At 35.4% G+C, this 18,637-nt stretch overlaps 1 protein-coding gene across 1 annotated transcript in view; it reads right to left on the reverse strand.

Moving 5' to 3' along the window:
• Nucleotides 1-377: 377 nt before the first annotated feature.
• Nucleotides 378-18,637, reverse strand: part of LOC138308868 (DNA-directed RNA polymerase, mitochondrial-like) — a 60,115-nt gene continuing 41,855 nt past the window's right edge. Inside the window, exons 25-33 of the mRNA XM_069249901.1 lie at nucleotides 18,366-18,488; nucleotides 17,447-17,524; nucleotides 9,993-10,181; nucleotides 9,577-9,716; nucleotides 8,737-8,844; nucleotides 8,571-8,643; nucleotides 8,196-8,290; nucleotides 1,013-1,092; nucleotides 378-689 (exon numbers count right to left, since the gene is read on the reverse strand). Coding sequence (XP_069106002.1) covers nucleotides 640-689; nucleotides 1,013-1,092; nucleotides 8,196-8,290; nucleotides 8,571-8,643; nucleotides 8,737-8,844; nucleotides 9,577-9,716; nucleotides 9,993-10,181; nucleotides 17,447-17,524; nucleotides 18,366-18,488 — 936 coding nt within the window. The 3' untranslated portion in view covers nucleotides 378-639. The remainder of the gene's footprint in view (nucleotides 690-1,012; nucleotides 1,093-8,195; nucleotides 8,291-8,570; nucleotides 8,644-8,736; nucleotides 8,845-9,576; nucleotides 9,717-9,992; nucleotides 10,182-17,446; nucleotides 17,525-18,365; nucleotides 18,489-18,637) is intronic.

Genomic DNA, 18,637 nt, shown 5'->3' on the forward strand with positions numbered 1-18,637 from the left:
TCTGATGGTTATGAGTACATTTAACTCAAATTTGGCACAATTGGGTAAGAATTGAATGACTAAAAGAATTTTCCATTTGATGAAAAATTCAGTACTAGCCCATCAACGTAGGATTGTAGAAGCACTTCTCCTTTCGGTTAAAGAATCTAAGAATTTGTGGTCTGAGCATTATTAGTAGATATCTCACATATTCTTATTACTCTCTAATACCCGTCATGTTCCTCTGAAAAAACATTCAATCAGTTTTTTATTTCCTGTGGTTGTAGAACTTGTATGACTTGGGAGCTTTCATAACAGAGTAAGTTCATTTGTTTCAGGAATTACACAAACTAGAAACTCAGGTTTCATTGGTTCATGAGCTAAAATGAATGACTATGCTTCATTGGTTTCTGAGCTGAAGTGACTATGCCACGATCGTTACACAATTCTTCATTGGTTTCTGAGCTGAAGTGACTAGGAAGCTTTTGTTGGCTGCTGATCTTCATAATCACTTGTGTAAGTTCAGTTGGAATACTACCAGCTTTAATGTATTAAACTGAAGTAGCATCCTCATACACAACTCAGCACATTGACAGTCATCTTAATATTGGTAGATCTAGCAGGAATACAGGGCTGCTGAGTTACGGTGAGGTAGAGACATCAACTGAAGAAGTACTCGGAGTCCAACACATTATTGAGGTCAAAATCACCTGCAATGATACAAACATTTTGTGTACTTCACAAATCTTAAATTAAAGTTTCATTTTAATTGAATTCAAGAATAAACTCGATTAGAATTACAATAAAACTACACGTAGTTAAGCAAACTGTTGCTTAAGCATTTTAACAGATTTAGAAAACTTTTTGATATATTTCAAATCAGGATACAAATAAATTCATTAGATATGTATATAACATTAAGTATGATGAACAAATGGCCGTGATAGAATATGGAATCAGATATTGTTAGGGATCAAAATTAATGTTCTATTCCATCAAATGATAATACAAATCCTTTTTCCTTTATACCTACCAAGTTTAATCTTATCACATTTCAACACCTTTGCATATCCCTTTAGACGTTCTCTTTCATCTGGTTTCATTCCTTTACGTCTGTATAAAAAGATATGAATAGAATTATGCAAATATTTTGAATCAAAGCTCTATTAATCAGAGATTAAATTCATTGGTAATATTTTTCTTTTAAAGCCATCAAGAACATCAAATGTTAAGATATCAATCTTGGTCGGAGTTTGACATGTTGAATGTAGACAATATGAGCCACAAAATCAATATTTAATACTTTAGGACTTTCATCATTTGAGAAAGATGTCACAACAATGATATAAGTTTGGTTATCATAAAAGGTTGGACTTGATGGTTCTTATAATAGGCTGAGTTGATGGTTATTACAATAGGCTGGACTTGATGGTTATTATAATAGGTTGACCTTGATGGTTATTATAATAGGTTGACCTTGATGGTTATTATAATAGGTTGACCTTGATGGTTATTATAATAGGTTGACCTTGATGGTTATTATAATAGGTTGACCTTGATGGTTATTATAATAGGTTGACCTTGATGGTTATTATAATAGGTTGACCTTGATGGTTATTATAATAGGTTGACCTTGATGGTTATTATAATAGGTTGACCTTGATGGTTATTATAATAGGTTGACCTTGATGGTTATTATAATAGGTTGACCTTGATGGTTATTATAATAGGTTGACCTTGATGGTTATTATAATAGGTTGACCTTGATGGTTATTATAATAGGTTGACCTTGATGGTTATTATAATAGGTTGACCTTGATGGTTATTATAATAGGCTTGACCTTGATGGTTATTATAATAGGTTGTCCTTGATGGTTATTATAATAGGTTGACCTTGATGGTTATTATAATAGGTTGGACTTGATGGTTATTATAATAGGTTGTCCTTGATGGTTATTATAATAGGTTGACCTTGAGTGATGGTTATTATAATAGGTTGACCTTGATGGTTATTATAATAGGTTGACCTTGATGGTTATTATAATAGGTTGACCTTGATGGTTATTATAATAGGTTGTCCTTGATGGTTATTATAATAGGTTGACCTTGATGGTTATTATAATAGGTTGACCTTGATGGTTATTATAATAGGTTGACCTTGATGGTTATTATAAATAGGTTGGACTTGATGGTTATTATAATAGGTTGACCTTGATGTTTTATAATAGGTTGACCTTGATGGTTATTATAATAGGTTGACCTTGATGGTTATTATAATAGGTTGACCTTGATGGTTATTATAATAGGTTGGACCTTGATGGTTATTATAATAGGTTGACCTTGATGGTTATTATAATAGGTTGACCTTGATGGTTATTATAATAGGTGGACTTGAGTTTTATAATAGGTTGACCTTGATGGTTATTATAATAGGTTGAACTTGATGGTTATTATAATAGGTTGACCTTGATGGTTATTATAATAGGTTGACCTTGATGGTTATTATAATAGGTTGACCTTGATGGTTATTATAATAGGTTGACCTTGATGGTTATTATAATAGGTTGACCTTGATGGTTATTATAATAGGTTGACCTTGATGGTTATTATAATAGGTTGACCTTGATGGTTATTATAATAGGTTGGACTTGATGGTTATTATAATAGGTTGACCTTGATGGTTATTATAATAGGTTGGACTTGATGGTTATTATAATAGGTTGGACTTGATGGTTATTATAATAGGTTGACCTTGATGGTTATTATAATAGGTTGGACTTGATGGTTATTATAATAGGTTGACCTTGATGGTTATTATAATAGGTTGACCTTGATGGTTATTATAATAGGTTGACCTTGATGGTTATTATAATAGGTTGACCTTGATGGTTGTTATAATAGGTTGACCTTGATGGTTATTATAATAGGTTGACCTTGATGGTTATTATAATAGGTTGACCTTGATGGTTATTATAATAGGTTGACCTTGATGGTTATTATAATAGGTTGGACTTGATGGTTATTATAATAGGTTGGACTTGATGGTTATTATAATAGGTTGACCTTGATGGTTATTATAATAGGTTGACCTTGATGGTTATTATAATAGGTTGACCTTGATGGTTATTATAATAGGTTGACCTTGATGGTTATTATAATAGGTTGACCTTGATGGTTGTTATAATAGGTTGACCTTGATATAATAGGTTGACCTTGATGGTTATTATAATAGGTTGACCTTGATGGTTATTATAATAGGTTGGACTTGATGGTTGTTATAATAGGTTGACCTTGATGGTTATTATAATAGGTTGACCTTGATGGTTATTGTAATAGGTTGACTTGATGGTTATTATAATAGGTTGACCTTGATGGTATTATAATAGGTTGGACTTGATGGTTATTATAATAGGTTGACTTGATGGTTATTATAATAGGTTGACCTTGATGGTTATTATAATAGGTTGACTTGATGGTTATTATAATAGGTTTGACCTTGATGGTTATTATAATAGGTTGACCTTGATGGTTATTATAATAGGTTTAACTTGATGTTTAAATTTATAGGTTGTAATTAGTTAGGCTTGAGTTGGTTATTATAATAGCTTCCAAAATGTTAATCACTTTGATCTGTTATTTATATAACAATGATTTAGGTTGACCTTGATGTAAAACTTTATTAGTGTTAATAATGTGGATTTTTGTGTTGAAAAAGTTTTCATTGTGCTTCTGTTAAAACAACTTTATTATTGTGATATTACCATTAGTAGTTTATTGTCCTTTGATGGTTATTGATAATAGGTAGTGTACACCTGTACCAATGATGTAGAGGTGTATATTCAGTATATAATTACTTGATTCTTTATGTGTAGTGTCACCTGTAGTTGCTGTTTAGAAGGTGTAAGATCCAGTATAATAACTTGATTCATGATTCAGTGTAGTGGTTACCATTATAATAGTTGGTTGTGAGAAGGTGTACTTCCAGTATAATTTACTTGACTCTTAGTGTACACCTGTAGTTGGTGTAGAAGGTGTACTTCCAGTATAATAACTTGATTCTGTTCAGTGTAGTGTACACCTGTAGTTGGTGTAGAAGGTGTACTTCCAGTATAATAACTTGATTCTGTTCAGTGTAGTGTACACCTGTAGTTGGTGTAGAAGGTGTACTTCCAGTATAATAACTTGATTCTGTTCAGTGTAGTGTACACCTGTAGTTGGTGTAGAAGGTGTACTTCCAGTATAATTACTTGATTCTGTTCAGTGTAGTGTACACCTGTAGTTGGTGTAGAAGGTGTACTTCCAGTATAATTACTTGATTCTGTTATTAAGTGTAGTGTACACCTGTAGTTGGTGTAGAAGGTGTACTTCCAGTATAATTACTTGATTCTGTTCAGTGTAGTGTACACCTGTAGTTGGTGTAGAAGGTGTACTTCCAGTATAATTACTTGATTCTGTTAAGTGTAGTGTACACCTGTAGTTGGTGTAGAAGGTGTACTTCCAGTATAATTACTTGATTCTGTTCAGTGTAGTGTACACCTGTAGTTGGTGTAGAAGGTGTACTTCCAGTATAATTACTTGATTCTGTTAAGTGTAGTGTACACCTGTAGTTGGTGTAGAAGGTGTACTTCCAGTATAATTACTTGATTCTGTTAAGTGTAGTGTACATCTGTAGTTTGGTGTAGAAGGTGTACTTCCAGTATAATTACTTGATTCTGTTCAGTGTAGTGTACACCTGTAGTTGGTGTAGAAGGTGTACTTCCAGTATAATTACTTGATTCTGTTCAGTGTAGTGTACACCTGTAGTTGGTGTAGAAGGTGTACTTCCAGTATAATTACTTGATTCTGTTAAAGTGTAGTGTACACCTGTAGTTGGTGTAGAAGGTGTACTTCCAGTATAATTACTTGATTCTGTTAAGTGTAAAGTGTACACCTGTAGTTGGTGTAGAAGGTGTACTTCCAGTATAATTACTTGATTCTGTTCAGTGTAGTGTACACCTGTAGTTGGTGTAGAAGGTGTACTTCCAGTATAATTACTTGATTCTGTTCAGTGTAGTGTACACCTGTAGTTGGTGTAGAAGGTGTACTTCCAGTATAATTACTTGATTCTGTTAAGTGTAGTGTACACCTGTAGTTGGTGTGTAGTTTGGTGTGAAGTGTACTTCCAGTATAATTACTTGATTCTGTTAAAGTGTAGTGTACACCTGTAGTTGGTGTAGAATTACTTTGATTCTGTTCCAGTGTAGTGTACACCTGTAGTTGGTGTATTGGTGTAGGAAGGTGTACTTCCAGTATAATTATTGATTCTGTAGTGTACACCTGTAGTTGGTGTAGAAGGTTGTACTTCCAGTATAATTACTTGATTCTGTTAAGTGTAGTGTACACCTGTAGTTGGTGTAGAAGGTGTACTTCCAGTATAATTACTTGATTCTGTTAAGTGTAGTGTACCCTGTAGTTGGTGTAGTGTACTTCCAGTATAATTGGATTAGTTAAGTGTAGTGTACATCTGTAGTTGTAGAAGGTGTACTTCCAGTATAATTACTGGTGAGGGTGTACTTCCAGTATAATTACTTGATTCTAGAGGTTAAGTGTAGTGTACACCTGTAGTTGGTGTAGAAGGTGTACTTTCAGTATAATTACTTGATTCTGTTCAGTGTAGTGTACACCTGTAGTTGGTGTAGAAGGTGTACTTCCAGTATAATTACTTGATTCTGTTCAGTGTAGTGTACACCTGTAGTTGGTGTAGAAGGTGTACTTCCAGTATAATTACTTGATTCTGTTAAGTGTAGTGTACACCTGTAGTTGGTGTAGAAGGTGTACTTCCAGTATAATTACTTGATTCTGTTCAGTGTAGTGTACACCTGTAGTTGGTGTAGAAGGTGTACTTCCAGTATAATTACTTGATTCTGTTCAGTGTAGTGTACACCTGTAGTTGGTGTAGAAGGTGTGTACTTCCAGTATAATTACTTGATTCTGTGCAGTGTAGTGTACACCTGTAGTTGGTGTAGAAGGTGTACTTCCAGTATAATTACTTGATTCTGTTCAGTGTAGTGTACATCTGTAGTTGGTGTAGAAGAAGGTGTACTTCCAGTATAATTACTTGATTCTGTTCAGTGTAGTGTACATCTGTAGTTGGTGTAGAAGGTGTACTTCCAGTATAATTACTTGATTCTGTTCAGTGTAGTGTACACCTGTAGTTGGTGTAGAAGGTGTACTTCCAGTATAATTACTTGATTCTGTTCAGTGTAGTGTACACCTGTAGTTGGTGCAGAAGGTGTACTTCCAGTATAATTACTTGATTCTGTTCAGTGTAGTGTACACCTGTAGTTGGTGTAGAAGGTGTACTTCCAGTATAATTACTTGATTCTGTTCAGTAGTAGTGTACATCTGTAGTTGTACTTCCAGTATAATTACTTGATTCTGTTAAGTGTAGTGTACACCTGTAGTTGGTGTAGAAGGTGTACTTCCAGTATAATTACTTGATTCTGTTCAGTGTAGTGTACACCTGTAGTTGGTGTAGAAGGTGTACTTCCAGTATAATTACTTGATTCTGTTCAGTGTAGTGTACACCTGTAGTTGGTGTAGAAGGTGTACTTCCAGTATAATTACTTGATTCTGTAAAAGTAGTGTACTGTAGTGGTGTAGACGGTGTATTCAGTATCATTACTTGATTCTGTTCAGTGTAGTGTACACCTGTAGTTGGTGTAGAAGGTGTATCTTCCAGTATAATTATCTTGATTCTGTTCAGTGTAGTGTACACCTGTAGTTGGTGTAGAAGGTGTACTTCCAGTATAATTACTTGATTCTGTTCAGTGTAGTGTACACCTGTAGTTGGTGTAGAAGGTGTACTTCCAGTATAATTACTTGATTCTGTTCAGTGTAGTGTACATCTGTAGTTGGTGTAGAAGGTGTACTTCCAGTATAATTACTTGATTCTGTTCAGTGTAGTGTACACCTGTTAGTTGTGTAGAAGGTGTACTTCCAGTATAATTACTTGATCTGTACAGTGTAGTGTACACCTGTAGTTGGTGTAGAAGGTGTACTTCCAGTATAATTACTTGATTCTGTTCAGTGTAGTGTACACCTGTAGTTGGTGTAGAAGGTGTACTTCCAGTATAATTACTTGATTCTGTTCAGTGTAGTGTACACCTGTAGTTGGTGTAGAAGGTGTACTTCCAGTATAATTACTTGATTCTGTTCAGTGTAGTGTACACCTGTAGTTGGTGTAGAAGGTGTACTTCCAGTATAATTACTTGATTCTGTTCAGTGTAGTGTACACCTGTAGTTGGTGTAGAAGGTGTACTTCCAGTATAATTACTTGATTCTGTTCAGTGTAGTGTACATCTGTAGTTGGTGTAGAAGGTGTACTTCCAGTATAATTACTTGATTCTGTTCAGTGTAGTGTACACCTGTAGTTGGTGTAGAAGGTGTACTTCCAGTATAATTACTTGATTCTGTTCAGTGTAGTGTACACCTGTAGTTGGTGTAGAAGGTGTACTTCCAGTATAATTACTTGATTCTGTTCAGTGTAGTGTACATCTGTAGTTGGTGTAGAAGGTGTACTTCCAGTATAATTACTTGATTCTGTTCAGTGTAGTGTACACCTGTAGTTGGTGTAGAAGGTGTACTTCCAGTATAATTACTTGATTCTGTTCAGTGTAGTGTACACCTGTAGTTGGTGTAGAAGGTGTACTTCCAGTATAATTACTTGATTCTGTTCAGTGTAGTGTACATCTGTAGTTGGTGTAGAAGGTGTACTTCCAGTATAATTACTTGATTCTGTTAAGTGTAGTGTACACCTGTAGTTGGTGTAGAAGGTGTACTTCCAGTATAATTACTTGATTCTGTTCAGTGTAGTGTACACCTGTAGTTGGTGTAGAAGGTGTACTTCCAGTATAATTACTTGATTCTGTTAAGTGTAGTGTACACCTGTAGTTGGTGTAGAAGGTGTACTTCCAGTATAATTACTTGATTCTGTTCAGTGTAGTGTACACCTGTAGTTGGTGTAGAAGGTGTACTTCCAGTATAATTACTTGATTCTGTTCAGTGTAGTGTACACCTGTAGTTGGTGTAGAAGGTGTACTTCCAGTATAATTACTTGATTCTGTTCAGTGTAGTGTACACCTGTAGTTGGTGTAGAAGGTGTACTTCCAGTATAATTACTTGATTCTGTAGAGACATTATACACTAGACAGTGTGAGTGATACCATAGGACTTACAGCTTGAGTTCCTCCTTGTGAGCCTCCAACATGTAGTCTGACAGTTGCTGTAGCAATGGCTGACTGTGGAGCACCACAAACTGTTCTCTACAGATCTGTAACAACCAAACAAGTCATATTATATTGCTAAATAAAACTCATTTTTAAAAATTTAGCTTGAATAAGCTCTAAGATAAATATGCATGTATCAATCACATTTAAGTTATGTATCCATCAAAACTCTTGGTCTACATAGCATATTCTGAAGGATTTTATAGGAAACAAGCAGGCTAGACAAGAACCATTGAACATTTGTATGGTTTTACATCTAATCCACATCTACAACTAAGTAACACAAAGGCCTATGTATTTCCAATGTGACTAGCCTAAACATACCTTGTTCATTGTATCAATGTCACATGCATGTGTCCAGAAGCAGTCATGGACGGAACTGAACGTCAGGCCTTTCCTGTGGATGAAAATATGTAAATGTAAATCTAGATTGGAATATTTTTATTTTGATTTACAGAGAAAACTGTAATATCTTTACAGACATACTTACTTCATACAGTGGAGGGCAGTCAACATCATATGTACAGAGTCTAGACTGTGGATGAAGTTTGGCGGGAAACTTTGTCTTTGTTTAATGGTATCAGGATAAATTACCCGCCTGTAGTATTAAATAAGAATATAAGTAAACAGTAATATGATATTATTATAATAGTAATTAAACAATGATAAAATCATCCAGATTCTGATTTAATTTATCAAAAATTAACGTAATTAATTTTACGTTTTTCTGTTTCATTTTGATGAGCAGCTAAACATGGCATCAATTAATCAATGTATTCCTCTTTAAACTTTTAATTAATCAATGTATTCCTCTTTAAACTTTTAATTAATCAATGTATTCCTCTTTAAACTTTTAATTAATCAATGTATTCCTCTTTAAACTTTTAATTAATCAATGTATTCCTCTTTAAACTTTTAATCAATGTATTCCTCTTTAAACTTTTAATTAATCAATGTATTCCTCTTTAAACTTTTAATTAATCAATGTATTCCTCTTTAAACTTTTAATTAATCAATGTATTCTCTCGTTAAACTTTTAATTAATCAATGTATTCCTCTTTAAACTTTTAATTCATCAATGTATTCCTCTTTAAACTTTTAATTAATCAATGTATTCCTCTTTAAACTTTTAATTAATCAATGTATTCCTCTTTAAACTTTTAATTAATCAATGTATTCCTCTTTAAAACTTTTAATTAATCAATGTATTCCTCTTTAAACTTTTAATTAATCAATGTATTCCTCTTTAAACTTCTAGTCTGTCTTTCCGGAAGCTTTTTAAACACATCAAGCCATAGTACCAAGACATTGTTGATTCCTTAAAACTTACCTTGTTTCTTTTGTAATAGGATTTTTCTGTAGAAAGGATTTATCAGCCATCTGGACAACCAGTAGCCCTAATGGAGTTTTCCATTCTACATGTTTCTTCAGACCCGCACTGGTTGCCTTGGCAACTTCATTAAACCACTCCTACAATTCACACCGTAAGTAATCACACCTTTTTGTTCCATCACAGACTGATCAGTTTAGTTTTTCAATCTACATATAGTAATTACAAAAAAAAACCAGTTTAGAAAGTTTTTGCTAGGATTCACTTCCTCTGTTGTTATTTTAAGTCTATTAACAGCAGAACTTATTTGGTTTTTCTTTAAGTTATGAGTGGTGCATATTTAGACATAATTTGTGAAAATCCAACTTTCAGTAAATTCTTGTAAAATCAATATGAAAACATGAACGGTTGCCTACCTGTATGATCCCTGCTGTTTGAAATTTTTTTTTGAGATTGGACATGATAGTATCAACAATATATGCTGAGATTTCCTTGAGATGTTCCTCAGGGAAGCCTGGAATCTCCTTTAGCACTTGTTGGACTTGTAGTCGAGCACCAAAATGTGTAACTCCATATACAGAGGTCATCACAGGTCGCTTCACAACCTTCAACAAAGGCAAATACTTATTTTACTATAGGTATTCAACAGTATGCAACACCAGTTTAGCAAGCGTAGTGTGGGATGACCAGCCAAACAGGCGTTCAGACAACCCGTAGCAGCCAATTCTTTCCCCCCTGCTGAAAGTTTCCCTGGGGAAAGAATCAGCTAGCTGAAAGTTTCCCCGGGGAAAGAATAGGCTAGCTGATTCTTTCCCCCCCTAGTTATTTTTTTTCCCCCTGGGGAAAGAATTAGCTAGCTGATTCTTTCCCCCCTCTCGATTTATTTCTAGGTGGGAAACTATTGGCAAGCTGATTCTTTCCCCCCTTTCGATTTATTTCTAGGTGGGAAACTATTGGCAAGCTCATTCTTTCCCCCCTCTCGATTTATTTTCTAGGTGGGAAACTATTGGCTAACTGATTCTTTCCCCCCTCTGGAATTATTTCAAGGGGGTGGGAGAGACTATTGGCTAGCTGATTACCCCCCCCCCCTCTTGATTAATTTTAGGGGGAAATATTGGGTAGCTGATGATGTCCCCATTTCCTGTCTCTTTATTTCTAGTTGGGAACTAATGGCTAGCTTGATTCTTTCCCCCTTCTCGAAATATTTTCAGAGGGGGGAAACTATTGGCTAGCTGATCCTTTCCCCAGTCACAATTTATTTTTAGGGGGAAATATTGGCTAAATGATTGTTTCCCCTCTTCCCTCTATATTTATTTCTATAAGGGGGAAACTATTGGCTAGCTGATTCTTTCCCCCCTTCCCTGTCTATTTATTTCTATATGGGGGAAACTATTGACTAGCTGATTCTTTCCCCCCTTCACTGTATATTTATATAAGGGGGAAACTATTGGCTAGCTGATTCTTTCCCCCCTTCCCTGTCTATTTATTTCTATATGGGGGAAACTATTGACTAGCTGATTCTTTCCCCCCTTCCCTGTCTATTTATTTCTATATGGGAGAAAGAATCAGCTAGCTAATAGTTTCCCCCCTAGATATAATCAATAGGGGGGAAAGAATCAGCTAGCCAATAGTTTCCCCCCTAGATATAAACTAGAGGGGGGGGGGGGAATATCAGCTCGTCAATAGTTTCCCCCTAGAATTAATCGAGAGGGGGGAATGAATCAGCTAGCCAATAGTTTCCCCCTAGTATTAATCGAGAGGGGGGAAAGAATCAGCTAGCCAATAGTTTCCCCCTAGAATTAATCGAGAGGGGGGAAAGAATCAGCTAGCCAATAGTTTCCCCCCTAGATATAATCAAGAGGGGGGAATAATCAGCTAGCCAATAGTTTCCCCCCTTGATATAATCAAGAGGGGAGAAAAAATCAGCTATAGCCAATAGTTTCCCCCTAGATATAATCAAGAGGGGGGAATGAATCAGCTGGCCAATAGTTTTCCCCCTAGATATAATCGAGAGGGGGAAATGAATCAGCTGGCCAATAGTTTCCCCCCTAGATATAATCAAGAGGGGGGAATGAATCAGCTAGCCAATAGTTTCCCCCCTAGATATTAATCGAGAGGGGGGAAAGAATCAGCTAGCCAATAGTTTCCCCCCTAGATATAATCAAGAGGGGGGAATAATCAGCTAGCCAATAGTTTCCCCCTAGATATAATCGAGAGGGGGGAAAGAATCAGCTAGCCAAAAGTTTCCCCCCTAGAATTAATCGAGAGGGGGGGAATAATCAGACCTAGCCAATAGTTTCCCCCTAGAATTAATCGAGAGGGGGGGAAAGAATCAGCTAGCCAATAGTTTCCCCCTTGAATTAATCAAGAGGGGAGAAAGAATCAGCTAGCCAATAGTTTCCCCCCCCTAGATATAATCAAGAGGGGGGATAATCAGCTAGCCAATAGTCTCCCCCACCCCCTGAAAATAATTCGAGAGGGGGGAAAGAATCAGCTAGCTAACAGTTTTCCTCTAGATATAATCAAGAGGAGGGAAAGAATTTGCTAGCAAATAGTCTCCCCCACACCCCTGGAAAATAATTTGTGAGGGGGAATAATCAGCTAGCCAAAAGTTTCCCCCTTTATATAATCAAGAGGGGAGAAAAAAATCAGCTAGCCAATAGTTTCCCCCTAGAATTAATCAAGAGGGGGAAAGAATCAGCTAGCCAATAGTTTCCCCCTTGAATTAATCAAGAGGGGAGAAAGAATCAGCTAGCCAATAGTTTCCCTCTAGATATAATCAAGAGGGGGGAATGAATCAGCTAGCCAATAGTTTCCCCCCTAGATATAATCAAGAGGGGGAAAGGAATCAGCTGGCCAATAGTTCCCCCCCCCCTAGATATAATCAAGAGGGGGGAATGAATCAGCTAGCCAATAGTTTCCCCCTAGAATTAATCGAGAGGGGGGAAAGAATCAGCTAGCCAATAGTTTCCCCCCTAGATATAATCAAGAGGGGGGAATAATCAGCTGGCCAATAGTTTCCCTCTAGATATAATCAAGAGGGGGGAATAATCAGCTAGCCAATAGTTTCCCCCTAGAATTAATCGAGAGGGGGGAAAGAATCAGCTAGCCACTAGTTTCCCCCCTAGATATAATCAAGAGGGGGGAATGATCAGCTAGCCAATAGTTTCCCCCTAGAATTAATCGAGAGGGGGGAAAGAATCAGCTAGCCAATAGTTTCCCCCTTGAATTAATCAAGAGGGGGGAAAGAATCAGCTAGCCAATAGTTTCCCCCCCCCTAGATATAATCAAGAGGGGGGGATAATCAGCTAGCCAATTGTCTCCCCCACCCCCTGAAAATAATTTGAGAGGGGGGAAAGAATCAGCTAGCCAATAGTTTTCCTCTAGATATAATCAAGAGGAGGGAAAGAATTTGCTAGCAAATAGTCTCCCCCACACCCCTGGAAATAATTTGTGAGGGGGAATAATCAGCTAGCCAAAAGTTTCCCCCTTTATATAATCAAGAGGGGAGAAAAAATCAGCTAGCCAATAGTTTCCCCCTAGAATTAATCAAGAGGGGAGAAAGAATCAGCTAGCCAATAGTTTCCCTCTAGATATAATCAAGAGGGGGGTGGGGGGGGGGGGGTAATCAGCTAGCAAATAATTTCCCCACCCCCTGGAAATAATTCGAGAGGGGGGAAAGAATCAGCTAGCCAATAGTTTCCCCGTAGATATAATCAAGAGGGGGAATAATCAGCTAGCCAATAGTTTTCCCCACCCCCTGGAAATAAATCGAGAGGGGGGAATGAATCAGCTAGCCAACAGTTTCTCCCCTAGATATAATCGAGAGGGGGGAATGAATCAGCTAGCCAATTATTTCCCCCTAGAATTAATCAAGAGGGGGGAATAATCAGCTAGCAAATAGTCTCCCCCACCCCCTGGAACAAGTTCGAGAGGGGGGAAAGAATCAGCTAGTCAATGGTTTTCCCCCTAAAATTAATCAAGAGGGGGGAAAGAATCAGCTAGCTAATTCTTTCCCCGGGGGATAAAAGTAATTAGGGGGGGGAAAGAATCAGCTAGCCTATTCTTTCCCCGGGGGAAAAAATCAGCTAGCCAGTTTTTTCCCCGGGGAAGAAATCAGCTAGCCAATTCTTTCCCCGGGGAAACTATCAGAGGGGGAAAGAAATGGCTGCTACACCGGTAGAAATTTCAATACTTTTCCATATCTATCTTATAAGATATTACCATGTAAGACTATATATCTATCTTAAAAGATCTTACCATGTAGGACTTTATCTATCTTAAAGGATCTTACCATGTAAGGCCATGTCTATCTTATAGGATCTTACCATGTAAGGCTATATCTATCTTATAGGATCTTACCATGTAAGGCTATATATCTATCTTATAGGATCTTACCATGTAAGGCTATATCTATCTTATAGGATCTTACCATGTAAGGCTATATCTATCTTATAGGATCTTACCATGTAAGGCTATATGTCTATCTTATAGGATCTTACCATGTAAGGCTTTATCTATCTTATAGGATCTTACCATGTAAGACTATATCTATCTTATAGGATCTTACCAAAGAAAGCTTTATCTATCTTATAGGATCTTACCATGTAAGGCTATATCTATCTTATAGGATCTTACCATGTAAGACTATATCTATCTTCTAGGATCTTACCATGTAAGGCTATATTCTATCTTATAGGATCTTACCATGTAAGGTTATATCTATCTTGTAGGATCTTACCAAGTAAGGCTATATCTATCTTCTAGGATCTTACCATGTAAGGCTATATTTATCTTATAGGATCTTAACATGTAAGGCTATATCTCTATCTAATAGGATCTTACCAAGTAAGGCTATATCTCTATCTAATAGGATCTTACCATGTAAGGCTATATATCTATCTTGTAGGATCTTACCATGTAAGGCTATATCTATCTTATAGGATCTTACCATGTAAGGCTATATCTATCTTATAGGATCTTACCATGTAAGACTATATCTATTTTATAGGATCTTACCATGCAAGGCTATATCTATCTTATAGGATCTTATCATGTAAGGCTATATATCTATCTTGTAGGATCTTACCATGTAAGGCTATATCTATCTTATAGAATCTTACCATGTAAGGTTATATCTATCTTATAGGATCTTACCATGTAAGGCTATATATCTATCTTATAGGATCTTACCATGTAAGGCTATATCTATCTTGTAGGATCTTACCATGTAAGACTATATATCTATTTTATAGGATCTTACCATGTAAGGCTATATCTATCTTATAGGATCTTACCATGTAAGGCTTTATCTATCTTGTAGGATCTTAACATGTAAGGCTATATATCTATCTTATAGGATCTTACCAAGTAAGACTATATCTATTTTATAGGATCTTACCATGTAAGGCTATATCTATCTTATAGGATCTTACCATGTAAGGCTATATCTATCTTATAGGATCTTACCATGTAAGGCTATATATCTATCTTATAGGATCTTACCATGTAAGGCTATATATCTATCTTATAGGATCTTACCATGTAAGGCTTTATCTATCTTATAGGATCTTACCATGTAAGGCTATATATCTATCTTGTAGGATCTTACCATGTAAGGCTATATCTATCTTCTAGGATCTTACCATGTAAGGTTATATCTATCTTATAGGATCTTACCATGTAAGGCTATATATCTATCTTATAGGATCTTACCATGTAAGGCTATATCTATCTTATAGGATCTTACCATGTAAGGCTATATCTATCTTGTAGGATCTTACCATGTAAGGCTATATATATCTATCTTATAGGATCTTAACATTTAAGGCTATATATCTATCTTATAGGATCTTACCTACCATTTAAGGCTATATATCTATCTTATATGATCTTAACATTTAAGGCTATATATCTATGTTATAGGATCTTACCAAGTAAGACTATATCTATTTTATAGGATCTTACCATGTAAGGCTATATCTATCTTATAGGATCTTACCATGTAAGGCTATATCTATCTTGTAGGATCTTACCATGTAAGGCTATATCTATCTTATAGGATCTTACCATGTAAGACTATATCTATCTTATAGGATCTTACCATGTAAGGCTATATCTATCTTATAGGATCTTACCATGTAAGGCTATATATCTATCTTATAGGATCTTACCATGTAAGGCTATATATCTATCTTATAGGATCTTACCATGTAAGGCTATATCTATCTTATAGGATCTTACCATGTAAGGTTATATCTATCTTATAGGATCTTACCATGTAAGGCTATATATCTATCTTATAGGATCTTACCATGTAAGGCATATATCTATCTTATAGGATCTTACCATGTAAGACTATATCTATCTTATAGGATCTTACCATGTAAGGCTATATCTATCTTATAGGATCTTACCATGTAAGGTTATATCTATCTTATAGGATCTTACCATGTAAGGCTATATCTATCTTATAGGATCTTACCATGTAAGGCTATATCTATCTTATAGGATCTTACCATGTAAGGCTATATATCTATCTTGTAGGATCTTACCATGTAAGGCTATATCTATCTTCTAGGATCTTACCATGTAAGGTTATATCTATCTTATAGGATCTTACCATGTAAGGCTATATCTATCTTGTAGGATCTTACCATTTAAGGCTATATATCTATCTTATAGGATCTTACCATTTAAGGCTATATATCTATCTTATAGGATCTTACCATTTAAGGCTATATATCTATCTTATAGGATCTTAACATTTAAGGCTATATCTATCTTCTAGGATCTTACCATGTAAGGTTATATCTATCTTATAGGATCTTACCTACCATTTAAGGCTATATATCTATCTTATAGGATCTTAACATTTAAGGCTATATATCTATCTTATAGGATCTTACCAAGTAAGACTATATCTATTTTATAGGATCTTACCAAGTAAGACTATATCTATCTTGTAGGATCTTAACATGTAAGGCTATATATATATCTTATAGGATCTTACCATGTAAGACTATATCTATTTTATAGGATCTTACCCAGTAAGACTATATCTATTTTATAGGATCTTAACATGTAAGGCTATATCTATCTTATAGGATCTTATCATGTAAGGTTATATCTATCTTGTAGGATCTTACCATGTAAGGCTATATCTATCTTCTAGGATCTTAACATGTAAGGTTATATCTATCTTATAGGATCTTACCATGTAAGGCTATATCTATCTTATAGGATCTTACCATGTAAGACTATATATCTATCTTGTAGGATCTTACCATGTAAGGCTATATCTATCTTCTAGGATCTTACCATGTAAGGTTATATCTATCTTATAGGATCTTACCATTTAAGGCTATATATCTATCTTATAGGATCTTACCATTTAAGGCTATATATCTATCTTATAGGATCTTAACATTTAAGGCTATATCTATCTTATAGGATCTTAACATTTAAGGCTATATATCTATCTTATAGGATCTTACCTACCATTTAAGGCTATATATCTATCTTATAGGATCTTAACATGTAAGGCTATATATCTATCTTATAGGATCTTACCAAGTAAGACTATATCTATTTTATAGGATCTTACCAAGTAAGACTATATCTATCTTATAGGATCTTACCATGCAAGGCTATATCTATCTTATAGGATCTTAACATGTAAGGCTATATATCTATCTTATAGGATCTTACCAAGTAAGACTATATCTATTTTATAGGATCTTACCATGCAAGGCTATATCTTTCTTATAGGATCTTCTCAAGTATGGCTATATCAATCTCATAAGATTTTACCAAGCAAGTCTCAAAAAGATGACAGGATTAAAAGAGTCCTGGAGTGATCTACGTTTACCTTCCTGGTGATATAGGGGGCCACCATCTTGGCAATTTCCTTGCCATTCTTTTCATCTTCTTGTCTTTGTAGCTCCACCTGGAATAAATCCACCTCAGTTCTATAGATGGTTATTTGCCTAAGGGTATAGCTGTGTAATTTCTGGGCTAATTAATTATAATAAGAAATATGTAGGTCATGCATTCCATCTTTTGCACAGCTAGCTGTCAGAGTGTGATATTCTTATTTCATGAGTCAATGTAATGTCTTCTAAAAAGAAGAGGCCAATGGGCCCGGTCACCTTATATTTGATACAAATTAGTTATTTCATTTACTAACCGATGTCTTTTGTCATCGGAAACAAGCTGATTTTCGAACTCGTCCGAAATATTTCAAATATTAGTCTACATAAAGAGTTCCATTAAGCTTGGTTTATATTTACTCAAGTTATCGCATTCACAATGAAATGTTAACGCACAATGGACAACAGAGGGCCTGTATCCCTCACCTTTTTTTTTGTTTTGAGTAATTCTGTAATTTAGTAATTAGTGATTAAAAAATCATAAAGACAAATTGACCCCACGATTTGTTTAATTTAGAATGCCTACGAATATGCTATCCAATACATAGTTTCAGAAAGGAAGTAAGTTATCCTATCGGATGCCACAGTATGGCATAAGCTAACCTTGGTCCTTTGGACCAGTTGAGCTAAAAATGATGTTGATATGCTCCTAAACACATACTGATAACATAACTAATACCTACCTGCTAAATCGGAAATATGCAAAAACTTACACCAGTATCAAGGTCATGAAAGCTTAATTTACTGTAATATTTTTTCCTCCTTTTAGCAAAACTGCAGAAAGCAAGTAACCAACAGAAATAAAATTACAAATTCTTCTATAGTTTATGTGTCACCAGACCATAAAGTTTTACTTACCATTTCCATGATGTCACTATAAACATCCTCTGGAGCCTCAGACGAGTCCAAATTGATGGATTTGGCCCCAGATTTATCCCTACCAAGGGCTGCGTAGTGTTGTAATCCATTACAGGAACCATCCTGTAGATTAACAGTCATACAATTAAACAGGCTAGAGCGATTCTACATCAAACCATTAAACAGGCTACAGCAATTCTACATCAAACCATTAAACAGGCTACAGCGATTCTACATCAAACCATTAAACAGGCTACAGCGATTCTACATCA

This window comes from Argopecten irradians, chromosome 1, assembly GCF_041381155.1.
Source record: "Argopecten irradians isolate NY chromosome 1, Ai_NY, whole genome shotgun sequence".
In the NCBI taxonomy this organism is placed as follows: Eukaryota; Metazoa; Mollusca; class Bivalvia; order Pectinida; family Pectinidae; genus Argopecten; species Argopecten irradians.